This window comes from Lethenteron reissneri, chromosome 5, assembly GCF_015708825.2.
Source record: "Lethenteron reissneri isolate LAM-NWPU_2019-01 chromosome 5, ASM1570882v1, whole genome shotgun sequence".
NCBI lineage: Eukaryota > Metazoa > Chordata > Hyperoartia > Petromyzontiformes > Petromyzontidae > Lethenteron > Lethenteron reissneri.
This window is the reverse complement of record NC_083783.1, coordinates 4,511,002-4,529,489: the sequence shown is the minus strand read 5'-3', so window position 1 is coordinate 4,529,489 and position 18,488 is coordinate 4,511,002. Positions and strand designations below refer to the sequence as shown.

The window sequence follows — 18,488 nt, the reverse complement described above, 5'->3', positions numbered from 1 at the left end:
GGGTGGGGTGGAGGGATGTTACTTGCTGTGCGGAATCGCAAGTGACCAATTTGCGGCGTGATTTTTAGAACGTTGGCACATTTGGGGCGGCGCAAGCCAAGGTACACCATGGCCAAATCTCGTTATCGAACTCCGCCAAAGGCGATCTTTAACGTCCTCGTAGCAGCGGCAGTCCTGTTGATACGGTTAATATTGTCTCCTGCGGACAATGACCAGAGCGGCCTGTGGGATTCGAACCACAACACGAGGCGACTGCTGGTGCTGTATCACCGCCCCATACTTCACACCGCACGCGGAGTGACGCCGGCGGCGGTGATGATGATGATTGCACCACGAGTTGTGAAGAGGAGTTGATTGTTTGGGGTGTGTGTGTGTGTGTGTGGTGGGGGGGGACGTGGTTAGAGTTATGGGTAGAATGCAGTCTGCGATGTGGTGTCGTTCCCGTGGGTGTCTCTCTGCCGATCTGCTGGTCCTAATGAATAGCCATTAGATCAAGGCGGGTGACATGCTCGGGCGCTTAATGCTGCTTGCCCCTGCAGGGCTATGAGCTCAGACGCACAGATAAAGATCCGCGGAAGCGCCGTTGCGAGCAACGCGTAGATTTTTTTTTTCTTCCGGCGAGTTTAATTAGCAGTGGATAAATAAAATAATATAATATACGATTAACACGCGGAGGCTTTCGCCACCAAATATTGGGATTCGTAAATGTATTTATTTAGGGGTGTGGGTGGTGGTGGAGGGTCAGATGGCGCACGTAACCGTGTGTGTCGTGAACCATCCTCCACCCGACACGGCTAATTGATCAAGTATCGATGAGGACATGCTTGGGATGACACCGAGAGATAGAATGAGGAACACGTGGATGAGAGAACGCACACTCAGGGCCTGATGCAGGTCATCTCGTCAGTGGTCGAGACTAACATCGGAGTTCAATCTTAATTTTGGAGCTTTCGTGACTGCAGGAATTATTCTTTGGTTCTTTCGGTTAAGTCACGTCTAAAGATAAAATAATAAATTAAATAATAGCATATTACGACGTTTCGATTGCAACACAAGCAATCATCATCAGGCATAAAAGAAATAGCAACAAAAATCTAACTAGAAAACTATATGATGGCTGTCTGCTTGTATGTCTGTCTATAGTTTTTCTAGTTAGATTTTTGTTGCTATTTCTTTTATGCCTGATGATGATTGCTTGTGTTGCAATCGAAACGTCGCAATATGCTATTATTTAATTCATTATTTTATCTTTAGACGTGACTTAACCGAAAGAACCAAAGAATAACATCGGAGTGGCAGCCAACGGAGGGAACAAGCCCCACGAGAGCACAAAGATACCCCGTGTAGCCTTAACGGACTTCTGGGGCAAGTGCTGTTAGCGAGTAGCATCTATGAAGGTCCGCACGGTACACGAGGTGGTGGGTGGCCAGCACCACCCCCGATCACATTTGTCTCCCCAGTGGCGATGTTACAACATTGCACCAGGTACTCATTTCAGGCTGAGTCGACCTACAGGAGGCCCAGACCCATTTCAAATAATCGTCACTGCTATCGACTGTGAGCGGGAATTGAACTCGGGTTGCCGGGTTCATAGCGCAGTGCGCCAACCGCTACACTACCGCTCTCCACACACAGACACACACAGACACACACGTGTGCAGTGAATCATTCAGAGACACTATTTAGGAGGCAACGTTGATTCTACACGTTACGCAGCACCGTTTACACACGGGTCTAAATACAGCTATTCTCACCTCTTGTTACGCATAGGACCACAATACACCTATTTATCTTGCATACGGGATAACCATCATCGGGTCAGAGCAGCCAACGTGCTGCCTGACCCACGATGTCGAAGACGAGGACGTAGACGTAGCACTTGAGTTCCACTTCAGCTGCAGATAGCCCCGATCTGTGTCTCGGGGCTTCTCCTTTATTTTGGTGATTTCGAAAAGTTTTTTGGTTTGGCCATGTTTGTTTGTTGTAGTACGGAGTAAGACTGATGGCCTTAATCTAAGTTGTCTTGTGGTTGTTGTTGTTGTTGTTTGACTTGCATCCCACTGGGATTTTTGCACACAGCGTTGGTGTACGGTGCTTTTTCTGCAATATTTTGCTGTCTTTTCTTGGATTTTCTGTTTGCACTTAGTCACATTCACTTTAAGATGTTTTCTTGTTCATGTTTTGGTTTTTTTGTTTGTTGCGGTTGCACCCGATTCAAGAGCCGAATGGCTCACAGGGCTACACCTAATAAATGAGCTTGATCTTTTATCTCTCTCGGCGCGGCCTGGCTCCACCCTCGGCCACGCCCTCCGTCCAGAACATTCCCGACGGTTCCGGGCGACACCGCACCAGTTCCCTCTCTGGCTCCGCCCTTAACCACGCCTCTTCCGGGAACTCTCCAGACGTTCTAAGCCACTACCCTCCCGTGCCCCCTCGTTCACCTGTGGCCCACATTACTCACCCCGGCCCATCACGTGCTTAACCCGGTGCCGGGGTGACTCGTCCCCACATGGCCCCTACCACCAGCCCCACCCCACCCCCACCGTACTCTCCCTGTGGTCCACTCTGTGACGATTCCCTGCGGCGCTGGTGGAGGATAACCCCCTTCTCTGTTGGTAAGACTCATCAGGGTTCATCCTGCTTGCACCCAGGACCATGCCCCTAGCGGCCCACTGAATTGTACTGCACGGTGTTAACCGCCGTAATGATCCGTTTAACGTCACTACACATGCAAGCAGACGTCAGCAAATCAGAGGTGAATATCTCATGGAGTGTGTGGGTTTGTTTTCCGGCGATCTGCCCCAGACAGCGCCGTCAACAGAACGCGGCAGAGGGCGATTTTCTATTTTACAGAGCGGGAGAGGGTCGGGGGGGGTGCGGAAATGTCACTCACTCACCCGCTCCCCGTCAATCATTGAGAGGCTCTGCCACAAACATTAACCTACTCGCTCATCCACCGCTTCAACTACGCATAACACAGCTCGCTCGAATTCCACGCTCATTCACTCAAACCGCTCACTGAACCACGAGCTTGTAACTGCACCGACTCGCTCTCTCGCTCGATCAAACCACGCACTCACAAATTCACCCGCACTCACGAAATCACTTCCTCACAAATCACCTGAAGCGCAATTACTAAACTTGTCCGCACACCTACCACGCAACTAAAATTATCTATACTCACCACGAAAGAGTAGCCAAGTTCAACTAAACCATAACGCGTGAACCCCACGTACTCACCTCGATCACTCATCCAGAGTTCACAAACTCACTCATCCACTCGCAAGAATTCCACGCACTGGATCACTCAAATTCACAAACCCGCACGCTCACACCCAACCAACTCGCTTCACAAACCACCTCCCTCGCTCCCAAACAACTCAGTCGCTCATCGACTCGCTCGCTCACTCGCCCACTCGCTCGCCCGCTCGCTCGCCCACTCACTCGCTCGCCCGCTCACTCGCTCGCCCGCTCACTCGCTCGCCCGCTCACTCGCTCGCTCACTCGCCCACTCCCTCACTCGCTCGCTCACTCACTCGCCCACTCACAAACTCACCAGGCGAAGCCCTAGCCCAGTGTTCTTCACCAATTTCCACCGTGGAGTGGAAGTCACTTTCGCCGACAAGACACCGTCAGTGTTATGAAATCATTGGAGGGGGGGGGGCAGGTTTGACAAAAGCACCATGATGATGATGTGGGGCCTTCTCACTGGGGCCGCACTAAAGGTCACCAGGGGTCGTCAGTGAGACCGTGGGCCCTGCAGTGAAGAACCACGGGCCCGAGGTGGTGGATGTTGAGACTGTCAGTGGTCCTTCGCTGGCCGTCGACAAGCTGTATGGCAAGACGGTGGCATCACCACCAATGACCTCTTGACCTCGAGTGTCCACCAGCAACCCCCGCCTGTTGCCAGGAATCGCGAAATCGCACATCGCCACACCGCACGGTAGAGAGCTTGCAGCACCTCGTTTCGTTTTTATTTCCCCCGTCTCGTGATCGTCACGACAGTGAACACCGGAAAAAATCAGCCGCCAGTGGTGTACCGACAGCACAGTCCACAAACACTCGCCTATAGCGCTGCGTGTGGCCTAAACAAAAGGAATAAGCGACGTTCCAGGCAATAGCCCTTCTTCAGAGCACATTAAAATATATATTACGCGCTACGAAGGCGGCCCATTGGACAAGTTGACAACGCTGCACGAGCCTGTTGATTGCGAGAAAAACAGTTGTTTGCGTGCTATCAAGGGCCATTGCCCGAAACGTCACCAATTATATTTCTAGTTTCGCTATTAAGGCCACACAAGTGGTAATGAGAACGGTGGCGAGGAGGTTGGTTAACGTGGTGCGCGGGGGGGGGGGTTCAGTGTTGGGGAATTACACAGATCGGGGTGGGTGGTTGGGGGGGGTGATTGTGAATACTTCAGACCTCGCGAGCCACCCTAGTCGAAACACCGAGCATTCACACGCTGCACGCACCTGATGATTGCTAAACAGCAGCCTCAAGGCGGGGGGGAAAGGCGGGGGGAGCGTGCTGGCTCCAATCCCATGAAGGGTCTTTCTCCGTTCCGAGGCACACACAGTGGTTTACACCACGCTGCACGAGCCTGATGATGGAGAAACTACAGCCCCTCACGGCGACGTGGATTCAGTGAGAGATCCCTGCGTGTCTGTGTTTGCTTTGTTTGTGTTCATTGCGTGTTGGGGGAGCGGTAGTGTTGCGGTTAAGAGCGCAGCGCTACGAACCCGGCGACTCGAGTTTGATTCCCGCTCATGGCACACACGTAAGTGACAATGATCTGAACTGGTCCTGGGGCTCCCCTAGGTCGACTCGGCCTCAAATGAGTAGCTGGTGCGGTGCGCAAACATCGCTAGTAGGGATACAAAGGCGGCCGGGCGTGGTACTGGCCACCTACCCCCTCGCGTACCTATCCCAGCCTTCGTAGATTCGTGAACAGCACTTTCCCCAACAGTCTTACGAGGCTATACGGGGAATCTTTGTTTTTTGTGTGTACACCACGCGTGACAAAAAAGATCACCCGGCTTCAGCTGGTGGGGGAAAATGCCGTTGGCGAGTACCTATGGAGGCGGACACCACACCCGACCGCCTTTGTCTCCCCGATGCCAAATCGACCGAGAGAAGCAGCACAGGACAGTTGAAAATCGTCGACGCCGATGTGGCCTGGCCATTTCAGGGAGTCGAACCCAGGCCTGTGGTCGGGTGAGCAGCAGTGCGCCGACCACTCCGCCACCGCTCCACCCATGCACACGTGACACACACGTGACACACACACACCTCCATTAATATTTAAAGTCTCCCTCCGCACATCACGTGGAACTACTGGTTTACTCATCATCGGGCGCGTGCAGCTCGTAACTCACTCGGCATTACTAAACACGTGCACAGCGGTGAGTTTGCGAACCCCTATTAACGTCTACATTTATTTACTTGATTTGTTTAAAAAGACACGGGCGCGGCCCTGCAATCGCTCACTCACGTCGAGAGAGAGAGAGAGCCACCTCTTACGAGGCGGGAGGGGGGGGTGTTTTGGTCTCCTCTTCCACACTGTGGCCCAGGACGTATTGGGGGACAGGCGAGGGGTGGGGGGAGCAGCCTTCATTTCAGCTGGGAGCTGTCCGGTGCTGAGATTCAAACAAACCAAAAACACATCCCATGACAAGTGGAACCCCTGGCCGGGTTCAGCACCCACACTTCACCCCACCACGCGTGACCTCACCCCCCCCCCCCCCCCCCACTGCTCGACTTCACTGTGGCGCAACCATTAATATTGCTGTGTGCACAGAGGGAGATGGGGGGGGGGTAGGTGGGAGGGGGTTGAGGAGGAGGGAGGGTGAGGAGGAGTGGGGGAGAGGAGGGAGGGGGGGGTGAGGAGGAGTGGGGGGAGAGGGAGGGGGGAGGGAGTGAGGGTGAAGAGTGGGGGAGAGGCAGGAGGGAGAGGGAGGGGGGTGAGGAGGAGTGGGGGAGAGGAGGGAGGGGGGGGTGAGGAGGAGTGGGGGAGAGGCAGGAGGGAGGAGGGAGTGAGGAGGAGTGGGGGGAGAGGGAGGGGGGAGGGAGTGAGGGTGAAGAGTGGGGGAGAGGCAGGAGGGAGAGGGAGGGGGGTGAGGAGGAGTGGGGGAGAGGAGGGTGGGGGGGGTGAGGAGGAGTGGGGGAGAGGAGGGAGGGGGGGTGAGGAGGAGTGGGGGGGGGGGAGGAGGGAGGGGGGAGGGGTGAGGAGGAGTGGGGGAGAGGCAGGAGGCAGGGGGGGGGGGTGAGAAGGGAGGCAGGAGGTGGTCTAATCGAATCGAACCGACCGACCTCTGGATTGCAAGTTCCAGTGCGTTAGCCATCACAGCAGCCGACCCAGACACACGCACACGCGAGTGAGCAGGTGGCGGTGGTGTGATGTAACAGAGACGCACGCTGGGAATGACACCACAGAGCCAGAGAGAGGGGGGGGGACGCGTGGATTGGACAACACACACACACCGAGCTATCGGTCTACCAACAGGTTTAGAGTCGGCGTGATTCCCTGTTCGAAAGAGTATCTGGGGGTGGAATTTCCACGTTTCTATGGCAGGGGAGAGTCCATCCATAGAAGAGAACCGTTTAGCGATTTCCCCACAAAGCGGCTCTCATTGTATCGATTCTGCAGGAATGGACTGCTTCAGGAGCTCCCCCCACCGCCCCCCCCACCTCCACCCCCCCCACCACCATTGCCCCCCCACACCTCCATTCCTCCCCCCCGCCAACCAGGATTTGAACTCGTGACCTCATTCTATGACCGCCAAACCACACACCTATATTTCACACAATTACCGTGCCCTACATTGCAATACAGGGGTACAATGGAAGAGTGTTCGCATACGACGGGCGTGCATGCCTTGTACCCCGAGTGGTAGTGCCTTACGCTGACGATCCCTAACCCAGAGCCAGCCGAGCAGCTGTACAAAGCAAAAATAATCGATTAGCCCACAGACGACACAAACCCCTCGCTTCCCAGAGCCAAGGGTGTCCGACCTCAGAGAGCAACAGAGCAAACAACCCAGGACAGATGAAGAATGTCTCCATAGTGGAAGAGGTGGTGGTGGTGGTGGGGGGGGGGGGGGGGGAGTTAAAAAGCGAAGAGATGTTTCTCAACCGGAGTAGTCCTTGGGCCGAGCTCCGAAAAATAATCGCTTACCGTCGCCGAGTCTCAAAAACCGCTCGCGACGCGCAACAGCGTAGGAGACGAAGATGTTCGATCGCGGGTTTTTGTTGCGGTAGTCGCGTGCGTGAGTGCGCGAGTGTGCACGTCATCTGCACGTCATCCGCGCGCAAACGCTCTGCGTGATACGCTGCGGCCACTCTCATTAACCGCGACGTGGCAAAGCAACAGAACGAACCGAGCGAAAAGTTTCACCCAACGGACACAAGTGATACAAAATCGCAGAGCCCGAACATCTCGTCCAATCGCGATTGGTCCCCCTCTCCTCCCGCCCCCTCACCCCCGGGAAGGTATCCTGGAAGAACGCGATGACCGCAAGCCCCGAGCAAAACTCGCGCCGCCGTTGGGGTCTGCGATTTGAGCCACTCGCGCCCGACTCGGACCACCAACGTTCCACGAGTTAAAATGGGGACACAACCCTCGCGTTGTTTGTAAAGACGGCCGCGCGGCTAGCTGATGCATTTGTTTTGTTATCGTTAACGTTTGACCGCTGTTGTCGTTGCTGCTGTTATTGTTGTTGTTGTCGGAACAGATTTGCTCGACACTTCATTCGAAGCTCGCACTTTCCCAGCCGTTGAACTTAGCCCTCTAAAAAACAACAACAACAACACGGGCTGCTGCTGCTGCTGATGCCTTCAGGGCAGATTCAACGCTTGCGGTTATTAGAGGGTTTTCGCCACAAGGCACCTCCTCCACTCCCCATAGTTCACACGATAGGAGCGAAGTTGCTCTGGGAGGAAAAAAAAAGATCATTACCCAAGATCTCTACTGGGTGGGGGGCAGGCAAGCGATCGCCACCTCGAAATCCGGTCGGCCAATCACGGCAAATTTGGACGACGGTGGTGCCGACTAAAACTCCACAATAACCCACAAATATCCACGCACGCTTGCATATCCGACGCTAAGCTAGCCCACGCAATGCTGGGATCCCCGATGGTTTAGAAAAGAAAATCTCTCTGCAGACGGTTGTACAATTTACAAATCGTGAATTGGCTTTCATCGTCCGCTCAAACTCTGCCCACGTCCAGCAAGTGCTGACGAAACGGCACCGCACCACCCAGCACCATCCGGGCGATTTGCTGGGCGATGAGATCGAGTGTTGTGGCTTATCGGGATTTTTCCAGGACACCTCTCAATTCATCACGAATAAATGACACGAGCGCTAGCGGGGCAAGCGTGCGAGTGGTTGGGCAAGCGGGCGAGTGGGCGAGTGGTAGAGTGAGTGTGCAAGTGGGCGAATGGATGAGTGGGCGAATGGGTGAGTGGGCGAATGGGTGAGTGAGTGAGTGAGTGGGCAACCATAAACCTCTCCCCCCCCCCCCACAGACACACTGTTGTCGTCTCCATTACTCTCAAAAGCCCCCCCCCCTCCCTCCCCCGACCGCGTGCCATCTCGGGTCGTTCCGCGAGTTCTATACGGCTGGCTCGCTCGCCGCTGGCTCCGGCTCCTGGCTTGCTCGCGTGCTCCGTTTGGTCACTTGGCCGAGTGTTGACCTTGACCTAGAGCTTCGCTTGCTCTTTGATCTGCTCATCCGCTCGCTCGCCAGTCCGCTCGCTCCTCGTCGCGTTTGCTCGTCCCGCCGGCTCGCTGGTCTGCTCCTCTAACCTCACTCATCGGTCTCGCCGGCTCGCTCGATCGGCTTGCCCGCTTTAATCACGCGTCGGCAATATCAGCTCGATTTGTTGGCTGGCTCAATCACTCATTCGCTCGCTCGACCGCTCGCTCTTCTGCCTGCTGGCCCGTCGGTCTTCGTCTCCCCTCGCTTCCTCGCTCGCTCGTTCGCCGGCCAGCCCCCGGTGTGGTGGTGGCGGCGGCGTCGGCGGTGTAGCGGCGTGGCGGCCGGCGCCCCTAGCAGCACGACGAGGATTTGCCGCTGCGGTTGAGCCTCCCGCTGCCCCCGGCCCCCTGCGCGTCGCTGCTGCTGCCCTCGAGCGACACCGTGTCCGTGTCGTCACGCTCCGTGCCCAGCAGGTGCTCGTTGCTGAGCACGTGGCCCACGAGGAAGCGTGCCGCCTCGTCGATGTTCTTGTTCTCCTGGTCGCGCGCACGCACACACACACACACGCACACACACACGCACACACACAAAAAACAACGGTCCCCCAGTATTAGCCTTGAAGGGGCTGCTGGGGCAAGTGCAAGTGTTAGTGAGCACCAATGAAGGTCGGGACGACACACGAGGGGGTGGGTGGCCACCACCACCATCACCACACCCGACCGCCTTTGCCTCCTGATTGGTGATGTTTACTACACACCGCACCAGGTAATAATTTGAGGCAGAGTTGACCTAGGAGAGGCCTAGGACCGGTTCAAATAATCGTCACCGTGTTGGCCGTGAACGGGAATCGAACTCGCCGGATTCGCAGCACAGCGCACTAACTGCTACACCACCGCTCCCCACACAGACACACACACGTGCAGATCAGCAACCATTGACCGCCCCCTCCTTCCAACACCAGGCAGGACCCTCATGGCAAACAGAGCCACGAGACTCTGCGAGGAGGTTCTCCTGGGTGATCAGGCGTGATCTTAGCGCCAACAACAACAACGACCACCATGGAAATAGTTCCACAGCGGAGGTGCCGACCACCGACGCTCGTTTACACAAAAGTACCGGGCGCCGAGAATCACCTGCTCGGGAGTTACCGTGACCACAGGTCACCCCCAGTCACTCAAGTCACTCCAGTCGATCACCCCAGGGGTCACAGGACAGACGGAGCGGGTTTGTCGACGCTTAGTTGGGTTAGAAACCCCGCCGTGGGAGAGCAGGGAGAAGAGACGTGGGGAGATGTGGGAGGGGGAATGGGGGGGGGGGGGGGGAGTAATGGGGGGCGCGTTCTCTCCAATATTCCATGCCAGTTCCAAAATTGGAACGTTTGTCACCCGTGGCAATTTTCAAAAACGCTCTTTAGATCAATCAACTGGAAAACACTCGAGATGTGGGGAGAATGCGGGGGGGTGGGGGGGGGGGGAGACGGCAGAGAAACATTCGTCCCGGCTAAAAATAATTCCGGTAATTGGACCGTAAGTGCGGGTTCCGAGATAAATAGACGGCAGAGACGATGTGCAAGCTCGCTCTCGTGTGCGGTGGGGTAAGGTTCGGGGTTGTACGTCACCGATAACCAAATCGCGGTTCCCAGATGTGCACGACGAGAATGTTGTCCACTGCAAGAAAGAGTTGCGCAACTGCTCACAACCGGTTGCGGACACGTGCACATCGGAGCGATTCAGTTGCGTGCAACACTCGCGCAAATGCTCACAACCGGTTGCAGATACGTCCACTCTGCGAGCCAGAGACTTGCATAGAGACCCAATTGATTACAAAGAGATCCATAGACTCGGAGACACCGACTTACATTAGAAAAAGAGTTACGGTCCCAGCTACTTAAGTGACCCATAAACTTAAGAGTGTTGTCGAATTAGCGGATTAATCGAATCAGTTGCATTATCGTTTATAGAAACAATTTATATTTATTTTTCCCAGGTAGGGTCCCACCAAGGGATGTAGCTCTTTTTAAATCCTTTATATTAAGTTCACTTGCTTGCTTGCGTGCTTGCTTCCTTGCTTACGACCGTGCAAACCTTTTGGTCGTTTTTTAACCCACTTCCCGTGATCCAATCGAGCTGACATTTTGCACAGACTCGTTGTGCGAGACAATTAATGTTCGTGAAATTTTTTTTCCAAAATTTTACACTGTTTAAGGAAAACAAATTAAATATTTAATTACCAATTGCTTAATACTGGCAGACAATCATCTGACCCATAGGTGGCAGCCATCTCAAGCCAGAGGACGAGAGGACTCTAGCCGCCACGCATATAAAGGATTTATAGTGAAAAACTGTTTTTACGGGTTAATTTTTTTCAGATGCAACCTGGCCACACAAATGATAGCCCAACGAAATGGCTGATCTTGGTGGAAAATTTATAGCAGCCAAATACTCGAAATCGCAAGTTTCTAAAATGTGGAGCGAAAAACCGGAGGACCCAGAAACAAATCGATGGAACGGCGGGGAGAGAGACACGCAAATTCAAAATATACAGCAGCAGGCGTCAGGGTCGGGATCGAACCCACGACCTCCTGTATACCAGGCGAGGTAGTCAACATCTCCTAGCCACTGGTGGCAGACCGAGTGTTGTTGTTTTGGCTCCCTCGCCGGTGACCTCGAGGCAGAATTCTGGTTAAGGGGAGGGGGGAGGAGCTTAAAATCTTGTCTCCTGGATTTCCTCTTCACTTGATACAGTAAATCTGGCTGTGACTGTCCCACCTGAAGACGGAGACTTGTGTTGCCTCCGAAACGTCGTGATTTAATAGAGTTATTTTCATGTATTATTATTTTATTATTATTATTATTTTACCTACGTGACTTTACTGAAAAAAACCTAAGAGTATGTTTGTCCTTTTGTTCGGTTAGATTTGCGTAAAATATAAATGCGTCGTTTAACCCTCCACCACCCGACCCCACAGCTAATCAAGTCAGGTTTTGGTCATGTAAACAGAACGTTGCCGTTTGGTTCTTTCGGTAAAGTCACGCAGAAAAATTATTATAGATCACGAAGTTTCGATCGCCACACAAGCGATCGTCCTCTATCCCACCCGAGGACGATCGCTTTGTGTGGCGAGAGGTATTCCTCGATTCATCGATTAGCATCGAATCACGATTCTAGAACAGCGATTACAGTGTCACGGGATAGTTGTAGCAATTGGCGGGATGGGTGGAGGAGGTTTCTCAAATCCACCCCCCCCCCCCCGCTTCTCTCCACGCAGCAGCAGCATCTCGCAGTGGCTAGAAGATGTTAACTACCTCGCCTGGTACACAGGAGGTCGTGGGTTCGATCACAACCCTGACGCATGCTGCTGTATATTTGGAGTTCGTGTGTGTCTCCCTCATCATCATCACGGTGGCTAGGAGATGTTTACTACCTCGCCTGGTCTACAGGAGGTCGTAGGTTCGATCCCGACCCTGACGCCTGCTGCTGTATATTTGGAGTTCGTGTGTCTCCCTCATCATCATCATCATCACGGTGGCTAGGAAATGTTAACTACCTCGCCTGGTAAGCAGGAGGTCTCGTGGGTTCGATCCCGACCCTGACGCCTGCTGTATATTTGGACTACTTCAGTAGTTTTTTTCTTGCTGTGCTTGTGTCCCACCTGACGACGATTGCTTGCGTTGCGATCGAAACGTCGTGATCTAGTATTATTTTTCATTCAGACGCTGTCTCCCCGACAGACCTGGTTTTCACCTGAGGACGGCTGCTTGCGTTGTGGCCGAAACGTGGAGAATTATTTTATTATGTTTTATTTTTATTATTTTATTACTTCCCTTCTACATGACTTTACTGAAAGAACCAAGAAGATTTACCGAAAGAACCAAAGAGTATGGATTCCTGCAAGTCACGAAAGCTTCAAATCAAGATTAAACAGAACGTGCCAATTGGGCGACTACTTCAGTACAGCCGGTGTGCATTGGGAGAGTAAACACACTGCAACGTTTGCAATCAACGACACGTTCATGTTTACGTAATAGAACCCCTAATAAAAAATTAACCTGTAAAAACAAAGTTTTTCACTATAAATCCTTTATATGCGTGTTCAATGGGCCACAACCCAGCCTACATTGGTCTTTGAAACGAGCGGCTAGAGTCCTCTCGTCCTCTGGCTTGAGATGGCTGCCACCTATGGGTCAGATGATTGTCTGCCAGCATTAAGCAATTGGTAATTAAATATTTTAAAAAAATTCCCTAAAGAGTGTAAAATTTTGGACATTTTTTTTCACGAAAATAAATTGTCACGCACAACGAGTCTGTGTGCAAAATGTCAGCTCGATTGGATCACGGGAAGTGGGTTAAAAAACGACCGAAAGATTTGCACGGTCATAAGCAAGCAAGCAAGCACGCAAGCGAACTTAATATAAAGGATTTAAAAACCCTCTATTATGGATAATATTGGTCGCGAAAGGCTCCTGCTACGACTACCACAACGTCTCAAACTCGCGGTTGTTTTGTAATCTGGCTTCCACTTGGTTCTAAAAAAAAACACGGAGCACGAAACCTTGCAAAGTGCGACTTCGGGATTAGACGGCGGGGGGGACCGGGTCTCCGTCCTCCACAGCAAAAAAAACCACAGCGCTGACGACGCGTTTCTCAACACCCTCGGCCACCACCACAACCACCAAAGACAAAGACCCCCCGTATAGCCTTAACAGACTGTAGGGGCAAGTGCTGTTAACCAGCACCTATGAACGCCGGAACGGTACACGAGGGAGTGGGTGGCCAGCATCACGCCCGATCGCCTTTGTCTCCCTAATGGTGATGTTTACACACCGCACCGGGTATTCATTTGAGGCTGAGTAGACCTAGGGGAGGCCCAGGACCGGTTCAGATAATCGTCACTGGTGTTGGCCGTGAGCGGGAATCGAACCCGGGTCGCTGGGTTCATAGCGCAGCGCAAGAACCACTACACCACCACTCCCCACAACCGCCACCTCGTGTGTGATGGGAGATAAAGGGCGCCCCTGTGGCGTGCGACACTGCCGCCGTCTGCGCTCCATCTAGCCGGATCGCGCCATGCGACGCTTTTCCCAAGTGAAGTTAAAGGTGTGCATCGAGTCATAAAAAAAACACACGTGGAGCTGGGGGGGGGGGGATTTTCGCAGACGACCATCATGACTCGTGGGTTTCGGCTGGGTTTATTGTTGTTGGTGGTGGCGGCGGGGTTTTTTTTTCCGTCGTGTGTAAAATTGAGAAAAATAAATTAACATTTTTATCAAAGTGTTGTGAAGCCCCTCCACCCCCTCCAGCTGATAAACCAGTCAAGAAACACGTGGCAGGGTCACGAGGTGTCTCTGCAAAACACACCGGCGGCGGCAGGACTGAAGCAGCAACAAGTTGGCACACGTTTGGTCGACGCGACGTTTTTACCTAGTTGCTCTGGTTGGGTGGAGGAGGATGGACGACACACATCTTATCCAAACCCAAAACAATTAATTACGAATCACTGTCTTGCTCATTTGTCAAGCGCTTTCCCGTTCTGTAACGCAGTCGTTTGGCGCTCCCTCCCCATTTCGGTCGTTTCAGCACCGATTTCAATTAAATTCGTTGCTGTTAATCGATTGTAAATAAATACAAATAAACTTCCGATTCTGATATTGGATTGTGTCCTTTTGGTGCTGACGACACGAGCATCCTGGCCTCCTGAGTTTTCACCTTGGCTAAACAAAGTCCAACGTAAATCATTACAAGCCTTTTGTCTTCCAATGACTATACTGCCGATGACTCTACTCTCCAGATTATAAAGACGCTTGAAAAGGCGGCGAGACGTACCCCATACGTGTGCCCAGTGTCAATAAAGTCACACGAATCTGCTCGCAAACAAAGATGCACGCACATTCACACATGTATGCCAGACAAAGACCCCCCCCCCCCCCCCCCCGTGTAGCCTCTAATAGACTGTTGGGGCAAGTGCTGCTACCGAGTAGCAACTATGAAGGCGGGCACGGCACACGAGGGGGTAGGTGGCCAGCACCACGCCCGGCCGCCTTTGTCTCCCTAGTGGCGATGTTTACACACCGCACAAGCTACTCATTTAAGTCCGAGTTGACCTAGGGGAGGCCCAGAACCGGTTCAGATAATCGTCACCGGTGTTGGCCGCGAGCGGGAATCGAACTCGGGTCACCGGGTCCGAAGCGAGGCGTAGCGCTAACCGCTGCACCACCGCTCCCCACACACCAAGACAAAGACAAAGATCCTCCATATTGCCTTAACAGACTGTAGGGGCAAGTGCTGTTAGCGAGCACCTATGAAGGCCGCAACGGTACACGAGGGGGTGGGTGGCCAGCACCACGCCCGACCGCCTTTGTCTCCCCAGTGGTGATGTTTACACACCACACCAGGTACTAATTTCAGGCCGAGTCGACATAGGGGAGGCCCAGGACCGGTTCGGATAATCGTCACTGGTGTTGGCCGTGAGCGGGAATCGAACCCGGGTCGCTAGGTTCATAGTGCAGCGCGCTAACCGCTGCACCACCGCTCCCCACACACCGAGACACGTTACACACGTCACACACGCACCTTGGCGGAGGTGTGGAACCAGCCGGTGAAGCCGTGCTCCTTGCAGAAGGCGTCGAGCTGCGGCGCGGCGGCGCCATCGGGCGCCTGGTCGCTCTTGTTGGCGAGCAGCACCGCGGGGATGGGGCCGCCGTTACTCAGCATCACCTTGGCGTCGAGGTCGCTCTTCCACTTGGCCACGGCCTCGAACGTGGAGCTGCGCGTCACGTCGAACACCACGAAGGCACCCACCGCCTCCTTGTAGTAGACGCGGGTCATGTTGCCGAACCGCTCCTGGCCTGCGCCCGTGCCCGCGCATGGAGGGAAGAGTGGGTGTCAGTCGCGGAGAGTCGGGGGTCAGAGAGCATGAGGGTCACGGAGGGAGGGTGTCAGTCACGGGGAGTCGGGGTCAGAGAGCATGAGGGTCACGGAGGGATGGTGTCAGTCACGGAGAGTCGTGGTCAGAGAGCATGAGGGTCACGGAGGGTCGGTGGGTGTTGGTCATTGGGGTCACGGAGGGAGGGTGTCAGTCACGGAGGGTCGCGGAAAGTCGGGGTCAGAGAGCATGAGGTCACGGAGGGATGGTGGGTGTTGGTCATTGGGGTCACGGAGAGAGGGTGTCAGTCACGGAGAGTCGCGGAGAGTCGGGGTCAGAGAGCATGAGGGTCACGGAGGGTCACGGAGGGAGGGTGGGTGTCGGTCTCGGAGGTCAGGGTCAGAGCATGAAGGCCATGGAGGGCCAGGAGGGCGTCGGTCACAGCGGGTCACGGAGGGTTAGTAAGGATCAGGGAGGGTCAGAGGTCAGGGTCATGGAGGTCAGGAAGCCAAGCGAGGTAACAGAGGCACGGAGGAGCTGGACGCCAACGCTGGCCGGAACGACCATCGATATTGTCATCGGTCAAGGTCGAGAGGTCATCACAGAGCCCCGTCGACGTCACCAGCGGACGTGCTGACGCCCGCCACGAGGTTCTCCACCCCGAGCCAGGCCGCGCCTCCCAGAGGCAGAGGGAATCCCGCGACAGGCCAGTGGGGCCCCTGGGTATTGTGGCTCATCTGTCGATTGTCAGCTTTCTACGATCGGCCCATAAATAGATTTGCCCCAATAGACACCACGGGGATTTTTTTTTTTATTTCTTATGTACACCCCATTTAGGTTTGGGCAGCATTTTCGATTTTGCACGCCATGCAGTTTGTTTCGGCCTCCGATTTGCGGCCTCCGATTGCTTCATCGCTGCTATTAGTTTTTTTTACGGGATCCCACGGCTTTACACGCGGTAGTCGTCGTAGTAGATACGTTCCAAAAAAAAGTTCGCACCAAGCGAACGCGCACCGATATTGAGACACTGCCCCGGGTAATCATTTGAGGCCGAGTTGACCTAGGGGGAGGCTCAGCACCAGTTCAGAAGATCGTCAGGCTCGAAGCGCAGTGCGCTAAATGCTAAACTAACCCCTCCACACAACAAAGACAAATATCCCCCGCATAGCCTGCACAGACTGTTGGGTAAGTGCTATTAGCGAGTAGCACCTAGTAAGGCCGGCACAGCACACGAGGGGGTGGGGGGGCTACATCACGCCCGGCCGCCTTTGTCTCCCCAGTGGCGATGTTTACGCACCGCACCAGGTACTCATTTGAGGCAGAGTCGACCTAGGGGAGGCCCAGGACCGCTTAAAGATAATCGTCACCGGTGTTGGCCGTGAGCGGGAATCGAACTCGGGTCGCCGGGTTCGTAGCGCAGCGCAAGAACCGCTACTACACTACCGCTCCCCACACACACACCACCACACGCATCCATAAAAACACACCCAACCACACCCATATAAACACTCCGGAAACTTGCGCAATTACCAACACACGCACACACAGACCACCACTACCACACACAATCTCCCACATTTTACACACAAATATCCCCCATAAAGCTTTAACCGACTCTTAGGGCAAGTGTTGTCAGCGAGCAGCACCTATAGAACCCGGCACGGCGAGCAAGCGGGTACTGGTGTGGCCGGGTCACCACACCCCACGCCCGCCAGCCCGGCCGTCTTTGTATCCCCAGCGCTGAAGTTGACACCGCACCAAGGTACTGTGCTCATTTTCAAGGCCGAGTCAACCTAGGCGAGGGCCCCGAATGCGTTCAGCACATCACTCGCCACTGACGTTGGCCGTGCTCTGGAATAGATCACGGGTCGCCTGGTGGGGCGGAGGGGGGGGGGTCCATAGCGCTAACCACTGCGCCACCGCTCCCCCGCACGCTCGGGCAGGAAGTGTAAATGGGAAGCGGGGGGGGGGGGTGACGGTTGGGGCACGGGGCGAGTCACGAGACTCGGAGCCCGCACACTCAGAGGGGGGTGGGGTGGGAGGGTGGGTGGGGGATTAGGGGGGGTAGAAGGAGGGGTAGGAGTGGGGTGGGTGGGGGGGGTGGGGGGAGGGAGGGAGGGTAAGTGGGGGGTGTAGGAGGGAGGGTAAGTGGGGGGGGGTAGGAGGGAGGGTAAGTGGGGGGGGGGGTAGGAAGGAGGGTAAGTGGGGGGGTAGGAGGGAGGGTGGGTGACTGGGGGGTAGGAGGGAGGGTGGGTGACTGGGGGGTAGGAGGGTGGGTGGGTGGGTGGAGGGTAGGAGGGAGGGTGGGTGGAGGGTAGGAGGGAGGGTGGGTGGGTGGAGGGTAGGAGGGTGGGTGGGTGGGTGGAGGGTAGGAGGGTGGGTGGGTTGGTGGAGGGTAGGAGGGTGGGTGGGTGGGTGGAGGGTAGGAGGGTGGGTGGGTGGGTGGAGGGTGGGTGGGTGGGTGGAGGGTAGGAGGGTAGGAGGGTGGGTGGGTGGGTGGAGGGTAGGAGGGTGGGTGGGTGGGTGGAGGGTAGGAGGGTGGGTGGGTGGGTGGAGGGTAGGAGGGTGGGTGGGTGGGTGGAGGGTAGGAGGGTGGGTGGGTGGGTGGGTGGAGGGTAGGAGGGTGGGTGGGTGGGTGGGTGGAGGGTAGGAGGGTGGGTGGGTGGGTTGAGGGTAGGAGGGTGGGTGGGTGGGTGGAGGGTAGGAGGGTGGGTGGGTGGGTGGAGGGTAGGAGGGTGGGTGGGTGGGTGGAGGGTAGGAGGGTGGGTGGGTAGGTGGAGGGTAGGAGGGTGGGTGGGTGGGGGTAGGAGGGAGGTAGGAGGGAGGGTGGGTAGGTAGGAGGGAGGGAGGGTAGGAGGGTGGGTGGGTGGGTGGGTGGGTGGAGGGTAGGAGGGTGGGTGGGTGGGTGGAGGGTAGGAGGGTGGGTGG

The 18,488-nt window shown here is 55.0% G+C and overlaps 1 protein-coding gene across 1 annotated transcript in view; it reads right to left on the bottom strand.

The window, feature by feature from the left end:
• Window positions 1-6,203: 6,203 nt before the first annotated feature.
• LOC133351629 (ras-related protein Rab-32-like) overlaps window positions 6,204-18,488 on the bottom strand; it is a 30,020-nt gene continuing 17,735 nt past the window's right edge. Inside the window, 4 exon segments of the mRNA XM_061566975.1 lie at window positions 6,204-8,976; window positions 8,978-9,093; window positions 9,096-9,234; window positions 15,269-15,543. Of these exon segments, the coding sequence (XP_061422959.1) occupies window positions 8,854-8,976; window positions 8,978-9,093; window positions 9,096-9,234; window positions 15,269-15,543 (653 nt within the window). The 3' untranslated portion in view covers window positions 6,204-8,853.